This window comes from Panthera uncia (genome assembly GCF_023721935.1).
Source record: "Panthera uncia isolate 11264 chromosome D3 unlocalized genomic scaffold, Puncia_PCG_1.0 HiC_scaffold_8, whole genome shotgun sequence".
Classification (NCBI taxonomy): domain Eukaryota; kingdom Metazoa; phylum Chordata; class Mammalia; order Carnivora; family Felidae; genus Panthera; species Panthera uncia.
In genome coordinates this window covers 76,855,999-76,871,664 of record NW_026057586.1, presented here as the reverse complement: position 1 = coordinate 76,871,664, position 15,666 = coordinate 76,855,999, and the positions used below count along the sequence as shown (strand labels likewise).

The 15,666-nt window shown below is 34.6% G+C and overlaps 1 protein-coding gene across 3 annotated transcripts in view; it reads right to left on the bottom strand.

Annotated features, from left to right (window-relative positions):
• The window catches only part of TAOK3 (TAO kinase 3), a 186,541-nt gene that overhangs the window by 89,764 nt on the left and 81,111 nt on the right, over positions 1–15,666 (bottom strand). For all 3 annotated transcript variants that reach the window (XM_049619876.1, XM_049619878.1, XM_049619877.1), the window contains exons 2-3: positions 10,260–10,362; positions 1,547–1,757 (exon numbers count right to left, since the gene is read on the bottom strand). In XM_049619876.1, the coding sequence (XP_049475833.1) occupies positions 1,547–1,666 (120 nt within the window). In that variant the 5' untranslated portion in view covers positions 1,667–1,757; positions 10,260–10,362. The remainder of the gene's footprint in view (positions 1–1,546; positions 1,758–10,259; positions 10,363–15,666) is intronic.

The following is a 15,666-nucleotide window of genomic DNA, read 5'->3' as shown; positions in this document are numbered from 1 at the left end:
TCCCTGGGGTGCCTGGCTGGCTCAGTTGGTACAGCATGTGACTCCTGATGTTGAGGTCATGAGTTCGAGCCCCACATTAAGAGTAGAGATTACTTTAAGTAAATAAATAAGCAAATAAATAAATAGACTTAAAATAAAAGCATCCCTGTGACTGAGGAAGACAGGACTTTGACTGGGCTTTAAATACTATTCTTAGCCTAAAGACTAACAGAGAAGTGTTGACTAGAAAATTAGCACCCTCTTCAGCCACGGACGGTCACTCAAAGATAAAATGTACGTGAGTGGAAGCCAAGTATTAGAGGGGGGTCAAGGAGAAATGTAGTAGTGCTGAGCGCAGACATGAAGGGATGAGAAAGAGTTCAGGGAAAACCCAGGCTGAAGATTTGGCCAGAAGCAAAAAGAGGAGCTAAACATGCAATTAATAAAATCTCATTTGGAAGGACAACTGAAGATAAGCCCTACCTAGATGTCAAAACATAAAGGATCACCTAAAAGTCAAAGAGTTAGAACAAAACAAAACAGATTCGATAACAGGTTGAGAGGAGAAACAAGCAATAAGTAGTACTTAAATATTACTTTGCTTTTATGGATTACTTTGCTCTCAAGGAAGTTGTTGTGACTTTGAGGAGGCAAACTTCTAAGGTTAAATAAGTAAATGGCCAATTAAATTTTCTGTAATGAATTTCAGGTGATGAGCTAAGGTAACATTTCAGCCACTTCTCATTCTTCTCATCAGAAGATAATCACATTCTGGGAATTCAAACTGACTTTAGGGGGCTAAGCCTTGTACCCTTTAACCTAAAACACTGACTTGACATGAAACGTTACTAAAAATCTTTGTTAGGCCATCTGTCGGTGTGGCCATAATGTTCATCCATCCATCTGCCCATCTGTCCATCATTTATTGAGTTCCTATTACTATCAGACATTATATAGGATACTGGGCATATAGCAATGAATAAGATAGACAGAACCCCTGTCCTCATGGTGCCTATGTCGGGGTAGAGACATACATGACTCAAAAATTCTCGCACATAATTATTTAATTATAACCATGATAAACGCAACAATGTGTAAGCACAGGGTGCTATGAGGTCATAAAGGTCTTAATTTAGTGCTGGAAAGTTGAACGGGAAAGGCAATCTTGTGGATGTAAGCTGACTTAATCTGAAATCTGTAGGATAAGCAAGAGTTAGGCAGGGATGGGGACGCAATGTGCTGAGTTTTCTAGGTGGAGGAATAGCTTATAGGAAGGCCCTGAGGCAAAAAAGAGCTTGGCATATAGAGAAAATGCATAGGGCTCAAATTCAAGCTTAGAACATTTTTTGGAGTACCGTGATAGCAGAATCAGTTGATATAGATACCACTGACTTTAATAATGCCTAGAATTCTAGGACTGGATTTCCAGCAATGACTGTTTGCCTCCACTGTAGACATTTAATTTGTAGAATAAACATTAAAACTAAGTATATTTTACAAGTCATAGAATGTGTAGAACTCAAACTTCCCTAATTTAATCTCTCTAAACCATTCTAAAATTACTTACAAAATAAACTGCTCCAAAACTTCCATGTCCAATTTCATGCAAATCAATAAAAAGTTCTTCAGGATCATCTTTGTAGAAGAGATCAGCAATCTCTGGGTGCTTTGGCACCCCTTTAGGCATGGTGACCAGTACTTGCAAACGTTTTGCTTTTGATATCCCACTCAGCCTTATCTCTCATTTATAAAATTTTTGGGTGGTAAGTTTTTAGTACCTGTAGAAAAATAAGATTTGCTATTAACTTATTTCTAAAACATCTTGGTTGGCTGCAATACAAATTAATATTAGAAAGCATCTTGGTCTTACAACTTCATAATAAAAAGACAAATAACTCAAAAGAAAAACAGGTAAAGGATCTGAATAGACATTTCTCCAAAGATACACAAGTGACCATTAACACATGAAAAGATATTCCAATTATTCATTAGATAAATAAAAATTAAAACCACAGTAATATACCATTTTATACCCACTATGATGACTACTATCAAAAACTTAAATAACTATTGGCAAGGATGTGGAGAAATTAGAGCCTCCAACACTGCTGGTGGGAATGCAAAATGGTGAAACCATTGGGAAACAGACTGGCAGTTCACCAAAAACTTAAACATCAAGTTACCATTTGATCCAGAAATTCTACTCCTTGGTATAAGCCCAAAACATAAACACCTATGTCCACACAAAAACGTGTGCATGGATATTGGTAGCAGTATGATTCATAGTAGCCAGAGGTGAAAACAACCCAAATGTCCATTTGGTGAATGATTAAACAAAATGTGGTACATCTATACAGTGGAATATTATTCAGGCATAGAAAGAAATTAACTACCGATATATGCTACAACATGAATGAAACTTGTAAGCACAATGTTAAGTTAATGAAGCCAGTCACAAAAGATGACATGTTGCACAATTACATTTATATAATACACCCAGAAGAACTAAATCTATAGAGACAGAAAGTAGATTATTGGTTGCCTGGGGCTGGGGGAAGGAGAGTTTGGGGGTGATAGCTAAAAGGGATGGGCTTTCTTTTTAGAGTGATGAACATGTTCTAAAACTGTGAAAAAAAGAAAACTGCGGTGATGGCTGCACAATGGTTAATATACTAAAAACCACTGAATTGTTATATTATTTTTTTTTAATTGTACACTTTAAATGAGCGAATTGCATGGTATTAAAATTGTACCTCAATAAATCTATTTTTAAAAGCATTTTGGTCTAATTAACATTGAAATAATAACAGCTAACATTCATTAAGCACTATTATGTGTCAGGCAACACTAAATTCCATATATGTATATGTTATTTTCTTTAATCTCTACAACAGCTTCATAATGCAGGACTTCATTATTTTGATTTTATACAACAAACTAAGGAAGACTGAAAGGCAAAACTACTCCCCCATTATCAGGCAGGTAGTATTTGTCAGACTGGGGCTCAAACCCAGATCAAAGTGTAAAGCCCATGCTCTTAATATACAATATATGCATACAGATCAGGTAATTAAGTAACAAATTGCCATAATTTGGAGACTATGCTAAATGTTCACTTAAAGAGGCAGGTTCTTTGACTGTTATACAAAACATTCTGAGTTCAAAGTTTCTATTAATAAAAGCACATTATTTTGACATTCTTACATGTTGGTTGTTAATAGTTACACTTAGTTGGCATACATCCTTTGTATTTTTTGAAAAATATTGAAATATTAACTTTCACCTATATTTTTTATTATAAATACCACCTCCCACGAGAATCAATCATTCCAACACACGGGACAGTTTCTGTTTCTTCCTTGACCCATTAGATTACTATGCTAGAAATTTAGTTATTGGCCAATAAAATTGTACTTTTAAAAACGTGAGCCAATAGGCTTTGTTCAAGGAGAAGAGAAAAGAGAGGGTCATTAACAAAGAAGTACAACTAGTTAGTGCTAAGAAGAATTTTTCTCTTGTGATATGACAGCCTTAGGTGACACTGTATATTACTTCATATGGTTAGTCTAGTTAGAGCATTAGAATATGTAGGTCATCACCCTAAGTATCCATCTATCCAGTCAACCCTTTCCCTGACTCAACACATATTTGTCAAGTGCCTAGTATGCCAGGCACATACTGGGTGTTGGTCCCACATCAAATGGGATGTTGTCCCTGTCCTTAAAGGGCTTAGTTAGAGTCCAGTGGGGGAATAAATATTACACTATAATGATACAAATAACAAAATGGTTATAAATGATTGCTATGATAAAAAAGGAAAAAAAAAACAATTAATAGAAGCATATAATTGGGTGACCCAGTCTCTTTTTTCTTGGATATGAAAAAGCATGCTTTTTTAAGGAAAAATAAAAGTAGTTCTTTCAATATGGACGTATGGTAGAGTTGGAAGGAGAAAATATGAAGCTGGCGTTAAGCCAAGGAAAATCACAGTAAACCTTTTAAACAATATTAAGAAATTTGTACTTCATCCTAAGTATACTGGGGGGCCATTGAAGGTTTTAAACAGGAAAAAGGGATTCCCCTGCAGCACTATGCCTGTAATCGTGGAAGGTCATCCTGTCAATCCATGAATGCTGATAATCAAGCATAAAGTCAATATATCAATACTATTGAAAAAGTGACTTAAGTCTAGTTGTCAGTCAAGTGACTAATACACAACTAATATTCAAAAAGTGCTACTGCCACCACTGCTTATGTTTGAGAAAAGAAAAGAGAAACAATGCATTATGTCAAAGATATCCCTTTTGAAGACTGCAAAAAAAAAGAAGTTATGAGATTGTTTTTAAGAAAAACAAAAAGATCTACGAACTAAACTTATGAGAAGTAAAATCTTTTCAATCGTCAAAATATATTCTAAACTTTTGAATATTTTGGCATCAGTGTGAATAAAGCTAAGTACTATGGATAATCATTTGGATGAAACACATAGATCACTATGTCATACTATAGATTAAATTAATTCTCAAAAGAAATGAATATTTAAATATAAAAAATGAGACCATAAAAACTTCTAAAATAAATTGCAGGTGAATATTTAATTAATAAGCAAGATATCAGAGGCAAAAGTTGTTAACTAAAATCAGTAAGTCTGACTACATACAATTAATAACTTCTAGAACTTAAAAAATATAATGAATGAACTTCTGCTTCCAGCCAAGATGGAGTAATGGGGACTGGATTTATTATCTGTCACCAGAAACAACTAACATTAAAGAAAACAGATCAAAATTCTTCATATATATAATTTTTTAAAAATGTTTATTTATTTCTGAGAGAGACAGAGAGAGAAAGTACACAAGCGGGGTAGGGGCAGAGAGAGAGAGGGAGACAGAATCCAAAGCAGGCTCCAGGCTCTGAGCTGTCAGCACAGAGCCCAACGGGGGGGTTCAAACTCACAAACAGAACTGTGAGATCATGACCTGAGCTGAAATTGGATGCCCAACCAACTGAGACACCCAGGTGCCCCCAAATTCTTGACAGATATAGATGCAAAAACTTGTAACAAAATTACAGCAAATAAAATTCAATAACATATAAAATGGATAATATATCATGAGTAGGTGGGATTCATCCCAGAAATGCAAAGTTGGTTTAACACTCAAAAATCAATGTAATTCACCAAATCAACAATCTGAAAAAAAATGCAAAATGATCATCTCTATAGATGTAGAAAAATCATTTGACAAAATCCAATATTCAAACCTGATAAAAACTCTGAGCCAACCTGGAATAAAAGGTAATATCCCCAGCCTGATAAAAGAAATCTATGAAATATTTATAGGTAATATCAAAGACCAAATGATTTCCTCCTAAGATCAGGAATGAGGCAAGGAAGTCTGCTCTCAAGACTTGTCTGCAATATTGTGCTGGATGGTATGTAAGTGTAATAAGGCAAGAAAAAAGAAATTTAAAAAGCATCAAGATTGGAAAGAAGACGTTAGACTTTTACTGACAAATAACGTGATCACCTATGTAGAAAATTCAATGCAAACTACAAAAAGCTACTAGAATTAATAAGTGATTTTATCAAAGTGGCAGAATACAAGATCAATGTTTAAAACTCAGTTTTACTTTCATATATGAATGGAAATCAAATCTTTAAAACATCACAATAGCATCAAAAATATGAATCCATAGGGATAAATCTGACAAAGAATGTGCAAGATCTATACATTGAAAATTACAAAATAAAGGTGATAGAAATTAAAGACTGAAAAGAGAAATAACTGTGATTATAGGTCAGAAGAATCAATATTAATTGTTCTTTAGAAAAAGAAATTGAGAGGTTGATTCTAAAATGCATATGAAAATGCTAAAGGACATAAAATAAGCAAAACAACTTTGAAAAAGGACGACAAATTTGGAGGGCTGACATAATCTAATTGCAAGATTTATCCTAAGGCTATGGTTATCAAGGCAGGGTGATACTGTTATATATAGACAAACAAATCAGTGTAACGAAACAAAGTCCAGAAGAGACCCTCACATTTGTGAACAAATGATTTTGGACAAAGGTGTGAAGGTAACTCAGTGAAGAAAGTCTTCGATGAAGGGTGCTGGAAAAACTGTATAAACATATACAAAGAAAGGGATCTTCTTTGATCCATGCCTACCCATCACAAAAATTAACTCCAAACAGATTATAAAACTAAATGTAAAACATACAGTTAAAAATATCCTTGAAGAAAACATAAGAAAAATCTTTCTAATGTTGGGTCAGGCAAAGATTTCTTAGACATATAAAAAAAGCATAATCCATAAAAGAAGTAATTGATAAATTAGGCTTCATCAAGATTAAAAACATACTTTTTTGAAAGACCTCTGTTCAGAGAATGAAAAGCCAAGCCACAGATTGGAAGAAATTTTTGCAAAATATGTCTCATAATGGAATTGTATCCAGAAACTATGAAGAATCCTCAAAACTCAATAAAAAGAAAGTAAACAACCCAATTTTTTAAATGGGAAAAAGATTAGAGGCACCTGGGTGGCTCACTCAGTTAAGTGTCTGACTCTTGGTTTCGGCTGAGGTCACGATCTCACAGCTTCGTGGGTTTGAGCCCCGTGTTAGGCTCTGCCCTGGCAGTGTGGAGCCTGTGTAGGATTCTCTTTCTCTCACCCTCTCTCTCTGCCCCTCTCCCACTTGTGCTGTCTCTGTCTCTCTCACAATAAATAAAAAAACTTAAATTTTTTTTTATAGGAAAAAGATTAAAATAGACACTTCACCAAGGAAGATATATGGATGGCAACTAAACAAAACAAAAGATGCTTAATATCACTATTCATTAGGGAGATACAAATTAAAACCTGAGGTTCTACTACATGCCTATTAGAATGGCTAACATGAAAAAGAATGGGCATACCAGGTGTTGGCAAGGGTGTCAAATACCTTTTTCACATACTGCTTGAGAGAATGTCAAAATGATAGAGTTTGGAAAAGTTTGGCAGCTTCTTAAAAAGCTAAACCTATATCTACCATATGATGTAGCCATTCCACTCCTCGGTATTTACCCAAGAAAAATGAAAGCATATGACCATACAAAGCCAGGTACACAAATGTTCATGGCAGCTCTATTTTTAATAGCCCCCAAATGCCCATCAACAAAGGAACAGATAAACAATTTGTGGTACATGCAGATAATAGAATGCATCACAGTGAGAAAATGAACTCCTGGCACATGCTACAATGTGAATGAAACCCAAAATAATTACATTGAGTGAAAAGAAGACAGCCTCCCCCCCCCCGCCAAAAAAGGAGTACATACTTTATGATTTCATGTCTATAAAATTCTGGAAAATGAAAACTAATCTAAAGTAACAGAAAGCACATCAGTGGTTTCTTGGGGATAGGGTTGAATGAGAAGATGTAGGATGGAGGGATTAAAAAGGGGTATTAAGAAGCCTTTGGGAATGGTGGACAGATTTACTATCTTCACAGATACATATTTTGGTAAAAGATATTATATTCATTAAATATGTTCAGATTATTGTATGTCACTTATACATCAGTAAGGTTGTTTCAGAATGATTCAATAAACAAAACTGAAAGGCAAATGAAGTAGAAATAATTCTTGCAAAATATATGCTGGTTAAAAGTTATTCTTAATATCAGACAGGTGACTATATAAATTGATGAAAGATATTGAAGATGATGCAAACAAATGGAAAGAGATTCCATATTAATGAAATGGAAGAACCATATTATTAAAATATCCACACTACTCAAAGAAATCTATACATTTAATGCAATCCCTATCAAAATACCAACAACATTTTTCACAGAACTAGAACAAATAATACTAACATTTGTATTTGTATTTGTATTTTTTGACAAAAAAGACCCCGAATAGCCAAAGCAATCTTGAGAAAGAAGAACAAAGCTGGAGTTATCACAATCTCAGATTTCAAGATACACTGCAAAGCTGTAGTAATCAAAACAGAATTGTACTGACACAAAAAAAGACAAGATCAATAAAACAGGAGAAAGCACCCAGGAATAAACCCACGCTTACACAGCCAATTAATCTACTACAAAGGAGGCGACATTATACAATGGGAAAAAGACAGTCTCTTCAACAAATGGTGCTGGGAAAACTGGACAGCTACATGCAAAAGAATGAAACTATACCACTTTCTTACACCATACACAGAAATAAAATCAAAATGGATGAAAGACCTAAATGTGAGGCCCCAAACCATTAAACTCCTAGAAGAAAACATACAGGCAATACTTCCTTTGACATTGGCCATAAAAACATTTTTCTAGATAGGTCTTCTCAGGCAAGAGAAAAAAAAAAAAAAGCAAAATTAAACTATTGGGACTACACCAAAATAAAAAGCTTTTGCACAGAGAAGGAAACCATCAACAAAATGACAAGGCAGTCTATTGAATGGGTAAAGATATTTGTGAATGATATACCTGATAAGGAGTTAATATCCAAAATATATAAAGAACTTACAGGACTCAACACCCAAAAAACTCAAATAGCCCAAGTAAAAAATGAGCAGAGAACCTGAAAAGACATTTTTCCAAAGAAGATATCCAGATGGCCAACAGATACATGAAAAGATGCTCAATATCTCTCATCACCAGGGAAATGCAAATCAAAACCACAATGAAATATCACCTTATACCTGTCAGAATGGCTAAAATCAAAACACAAGAAATAACAAGTATTGGTGAGGATGTGGATAAAAAGAAACACTCATGCACTGTTGGTGGGAATGCAAATTGGGGCAGTCACTGTGGAAAACAGTATAGAGATTCCTCAAGAAACTGAAATAGAATAACTATATGCTCCAGTAATGTCATTACTGGGTATTTACCCACTGAAAATAAAAAACTAATTCAATAAAATATATGCACGCCTATGTTTACTGAACCATTACCCACAATAGTCAAGATTCGGAAGCAACTAAAGTGTCCATAGATGAATGGATAAAGATGTGATGTGTACACACACACACACACACACACACACACACACACACACACAGGAATGTTACTCAGCTGTAAAAGTAAGAATGAGATCTTGCCATTCGCAACAACATGGATGGACCTAGTGGGTATAATGCAAAATGAAATAAGTCAGAGAAAGACAAATACCATACAATTTCACTCATATGTGGAATTTAAGAAACAAATGAAGAAAGGAAAAAAGAGACAAACAAACAAAACATTCTTAAATACAAAGAACAAACTGGTGGTTGTTGCTATAGGGGAGACGGGTGAGTGGAGGGGTTAAATAGATAAACACGGGATTAAGAGCACACTTATCTTGATGCATACTTAGTAATGTATTGAATCATTATACTGTACATACCTGAAACTAATATAACACTGTATGTTAATTATACTTCAATGAAAACATATATATAAGTAAGCACAAACATATATGTACATCCACCCACATAGTCCAAGGACGCAGATAGGAAATTTAAAAAATAATTAGCAGTGGCTACTAACGATACGAAATACATATAGTTTCACTAGTAATCAAAGAAGCAAAAACTAAAATAATCAGACAACTAATTTCATCTACTAAACTGACAAAGTAATAGAGAAAAGATACAGTTTTGGGTGAGGGTATAAGGAAACAGTCATTTTTACACATTGCCAGAAGAACAGAATGGGTACATTCTTGGACCAAGTAATATCCTTCTAGGAACTTATATAAGGCAATGTCCTTTTTGTTTTGTTCTAGCAAAAGAGGCAGGATGTAAGCAGGTAGAGGGATTTCCAAGTTTCGATTTCCATACAGGCTTGTTTTATCTGAAGTGGGTGTAGGGATTTCAGGTAATTTTAAATTTTCTTCTTTCTGCTTATCTGTATTTTCTAAATTTTCTGCAAAGCCTATTACTTCTGTAATTACAGTAGAAGTGATATGAAAAATCTTATGTTACTTCAAAGTCTAATCATAAAGCTCTACAACAAAAAAGGCAGTATATATTTCCAGAAGATAATTTGATAATGGGAACCAAGAAAATTTAGGTAAGCATACTTCTTTTAAACAAATATTTCTCCAAATTGTAAGCTATAACTGAGAATGATGAAAATCTGTAAAAAAGATAATTTGAAAGTAAAAAAATTTTATTCCAATTCAATATTTTTACTTTCCCATTTTTGTTAAAAATATAATAAATATTAACTATCGAAAAACCAGAAGACATAATCTCTTCCCGTTTTATAGAAGAAAGCTGCATCATGGATCTATGGATAATACCTTTTTGTGAATGGCACAAAATATACCGTATTGCTCAGATTCATCTTAGCAGCAAACCCTTTGTCCTCTTTTAAAACTTCAGTCTTTTGCATTTATGATGCACCTATGGAAAAAGAAGAATAAAACACATAAGTGTAGAAGCAAAATTAAAGAGGCAACAATTGATCATATGGTAGTTTTAAGTATTTGCAAATGTAATATTATGAAGTTAAAACTTTTATCTTCATCTGTTTGTGATTATAAATGCAAAAGTAAGATTTTTCACATCAAAGGCTTAGGCTACACTTTCACAAGCAATCCCAGGGAAATAAAAGTGTCCTTAGATTTCAGAATCTATATTGAGACTTCCATTAGTTTGAGTCCAGGGAAACTCAATAGAGGCCACCAGTAGACAGGACTAATCTGACAGCATGTGGTGATGCTACTGATTGTCAGTAAGGCTTATATTCTAAATTGCTTTTTCAGTAGCCATGATGATTTACATTGACTCATCTATCTTCCCGTTCTTTGGCTCTCCTATAGCCGATCTTCTGCATTTGGGGGGTAATGATTATTCTTTATTTTCTATTAAAAAACTACATGCCCAATGTAGAAAATCTGGGAAAAATATACTATTATGAAGAAAAGCCCATAATCCTACCCAGGACAAAGTCCATTAACAATTTGGCATACTTTTCTCCATGCTTATGTTTATTTCTTCATGCTCATATTTATTTTATTATATATAGCTGAGATCATTTATACATATAATTCCATAGTCTATCTTTTATTTATTTATTTATTTTTAATGTTTATTTTTGAGAGAGAGACAGACACACAGAGTACAAGCAGGGGAGGGGCAGAGAGAGAGAGGGGGACACAGAATCCGAAGTAGGGTCCAGGCTCTGAGCTGTCAGCACAGAGCTCAATGTGGGGCTCAAACTCACGGAGAATGAGATCATGACTTGAGCCAAAGTTGGATGCATAACCAACTGAGCCATCCAGGCGCCCCCAACAGTCTACCTCTTTTATCTAATTCTGCATTATAAACATTTTGCCATTTTGTCACTGTTCAGAAAGATCACTTTAATGACTGCTCAGTGTGTATCTCCTTATTCATTCACAACTCTTTCTCCACAATTGGAAGCCAAGACTGTATTCAACTCTTTGTTGAACTATTAAATATTACTGTGTTTTGAAGATATTTAAGTGTATTATTCATCTATATTTTAGGGCTTTCTTTGGAATGGGTTCCTAGAACTAGAGTTATTTGGTCAAAGAATGTAAAAATTTAAAACATATAACATGTATAATGAAATAATTTTTAGGTAAGCGGACTGGCTTTGGAGATGAAGGCCTTATAGAGGGGAAAAAAATAGGAAAAAAGGTATTGACCTCCATTTTCACATTTTTCCTGTTCAGGATATCCCAATCTCCTCTCATGTCTATATTTACAAACTAAACTTTCTCATTATTTTTATTATTCCCTCTGATTCTATAGCTGTGGAATGTTTTAGGTTAAGTGGTAGGTAAAACTTGCCTGAGTTCTGTATCACATTTTACCTAACCATCAAACCAATCAATCACTGCCATGTCTGCATATCTACCTGCTAATATAGCCTGACTATAGCTTCAATAAGCTAAAATATTCATTAAGATATTAAATGAACACCAGTTGCAAGATTTCATTCTTTTTAATTTTTTAAATATTTTAATTTATTTTTTGAGACAGATCATGAGCGGGGGGGGGGGGGGGGGGAGAGAGAGGGAGACACAGAATCCGAAGCAGGCTCCAGGCTCTGAGCTGTCAGCACAGAGCCTGATGCGGGGCTCGGGCTCGAACTCACGGACTGTGAGACATGACCTGAGCTGAAGCCAGACGCTTAACCGACTGAGCCACCCAGGCGCCCCACCAGTTGCAAGATTTCTAAGTAAGTAATTTAAAATAAGGCATTTACTAACATCCTCATGTCCTAATTTCAGATGCAGGAGGAACTGTTCACTGGCATTTGGACATGCAATCGACACACATGGTTAGTATTTTTTTTTCCCTCTAAATACTCCTTCATTCTTACATAGTTTTCTCAAAATGTGTTCTTTATCTTCAGTTGCATAGCTCTATAAATATAATAAACTCTATGACTTCTAGAAATGAAACTTTCTTATTTTTTTTTCCCCCTGCTGGAAGATTGCATACGCTGTTGAGCCTGAAAACTATACTCAAGTTTGTCCATTACACCTAAGGGATGTTTCTCAGCTTTCTTCCATTTCACAAGCTCCCTTCTTTATAAATATCTCTTGAATTCCATAAAACTGTCTTGTTTTTCCAAATTATTCCTCCTATAGTTTCTCTTCTTTTCTCTGATCTCTAAATGAATGTTCCTCCAAGTATTCGCCCGAAGCTCCTGTGTGTGACTGCAAGCTGCTATCCTAATTTCTGTGCATTCAATGGGTCCCTGTAACTCTATGGCATCAGACTGTGCCAACCTCCTTTCCCAGCCCCATGCCCATATTTTCAAGTATGTTTTTGGTTTCTCCCCTCACATACACTTCAGGTTAACTTTGACCCTTCCCTATTCCCTGTCTCAGTTAATTTATAATTCTGCTTCAAATATTTCTTTTAATCTGTTCTTCACTTTCCATTTCTGTTATCTCTTTCCTCTGCCTCTTCTTGGTGAGATTCTATTCTATCTTTTCTGGAATTCATCTTAAAAACATTATTATCATAATCATCTTCCTGAAGCAAAGTTCAGATAATATCACATCTCTGCTCAAAATCTTTCAATGTCTCCCTACGGCCTACAGTATAAAGAATAACTTTACCTAACTAAGATTCAAAGCTGGCCTCATTTTGTAGCAATGTGGATGGAACTGGAGAGTGTTATGCTAAGTGAAATAAGTCATACAGAGAAAGACAGATACCATATGTTTTCACTCTTATGTGGATACTGAGAAACTTAACAGAAGACCATGGGGGAGGGGAAGGAAAAAAAAAAAAGGTGGAGATGGAGGGAGCCAAACCATAAGAGACTCTTAAAAACTGAGAATAAACTGAGGATTGATGGGGGGGGGGAGGGAGGGGAGGATGGGTGATGGGCATTGAGGAGGGCACCTGTTGGGATGAGCACTGGGTGTTGTATGGAAACCAATTTGACAATAAATTCCATATAAATAAAAAAACAAAAACAAAAACAAAAAACAAAACAAAGCTGGCCTCAAACCACTTTTCTAACCAAAATGCTTCAACTCCATAATCAGGAAAAAATTAATTACTATTCAGTTACATTTTCAGACCTTTGTCTTTGCTTATGCTATTCCCTCTAACTAGAATATCCAAACTCCAAAACCACTTTCACAGCCCAGCTGAACATCACCCCTGGTATAAGACCTATTATTTTCTCCCTTTGCTTTGGTTTTAAATATATATATATTATTTATATATAAAAAATATATAAATATATATTATATATAATATATATTATATTTATATTATTTATATTTATATTATATATAATATATATTATACTTACATTATATATATTATATATATTATATTTATATTATATATTTATACATATAAATATTTAAATATACACATAATAAGTATATATATAGTGTGTATATATATGTATATATACATATACTCTAACTGGATGGCGAGTGCTTCTTCACAGGTGGATACGTGTCTAAATCTGTTTTGATTAATCATTGTATCCCATGACATCTTTTAAAAAAGTGGGTTTTTTTAAAGATATAATTCACATAAAGATATGCAATTCAACCATTTAAAGTGTACAATTCAATGTTGTTGTTGTTTTTTAGCACATTCACAGGTATGTGCAATCATCACCATGGTCAATTTTAGAATACTTTCATCACCACATAAAGAAGTCCCATATCCATTAGCTATTACCCTCCCACCCTTCCATTCCTGAGCAACCACTAGTCTACTTTCAGTCTCTATAGATTTCCCTGTTCTGGACATTTCCTTTGAATCATCTTTTGTGACTGACTTCTTTCACTTGGCATGCTGTTTTGAAGGTTTATCCATGTTGTAGCATGAATCAGTATTTAATTTCTTTTATTGCTGAATAAAACTCCATTATATATATAAATATACCACATTTTGTTTATCCACTTATAAGTGGATGGACATTTCAGGTTGTTTCTACATTTTGGCTACTATGAATAATGCTGTTATAATCACTTGCGTACAATTTTTTGTGTGGACATACATTTTCATTTGTCCTGATTATATACCCAAGGGTCGAATTGCTGGGCCCTGTGACATCTTTACAGAGCAAGTACTCTACAAAAATCTGCTGATATCTCTTTCCCTTTCCCATCCCAATCTTACTCTAAAAATGATCTTTAAATTCATCCTTCCCTCCAAACATGAACAAGGACATTTTTCCTTCCAAGAGGATGGCATTTTAAGAATTAACTGAAGATGAAATGCTAGGCATGGAATTATTGTCTCCCCCTTCCTTGACCTCTTGCAACCTCAGGTACTGCGTTTATAGTGAGAACTGAGAACTGTGCCAAGAATGCAGTATTTCTGGTCTTAGGCCCTTGGGCCAACAGAACCATCCAGCTTGCTGAGAGTAGATGATTTCATCAGAGATGCGCAACTGAAATGATTTTCTTCACTCTTTAAGAAATGGAAATCTTTCAACAATGGCAATCAAATAAATTATTTTTCTACAGACACTCTAACTTAATGTAAGTAAGAACACTTGATAGAGAGTAGAAATAGAATTATTTTTCAGAAGTTCCCTTTTCCCAGAAACTTTCAAGAAAGATAATTCTCGGAAGGTCTTAGTTGACTTTCAACATTGTAATCACACTACATGAACAATAAACCTGAAACCAACTAGTTTGAACAACAACAAAAAACTACAATATTTCAGCATTAGGGAGTAAGAATCAGAATGTTTCATATTGGAAAGATTTTAAAGATCAGACCCTTCAACTTTTTTTTTTTTAAACCAAATCTCAGACAAGTGTCAAATCACACCTATGCAGTAGTGTGACCCAGAATTAAAACCCAGGTCTTCTGATTCCCCATTCCAGAAAACTTCCTTCTAAATCAAGCTGCCCAAGGCAGACTTCAAAACACCAAAAAGTTTTCCAATTTTGCTATATAGTGGAGGGTAATTAAACATAAAATTGGACTTCTGTGTTATTATTTCTCCAAAAGACCTCATAACACTTGAGTATGCAGTGGTGGATTTAGTTCTTATATAGACTGAAGCATAAACAAATTTAGGGATCTATTTAAGAAAACATTTTACAAAACAGGGGTGCACGGATGGCTCAGTCAGTTAAGCATTAGACTCTTGATCTCAGCTCAGGTCTTGATCTCAGGGTTGTGAGTTCAAGCCTCGCATTGGGCTCCACACTGGGCATGAAGCCTACTTTTGAAAAA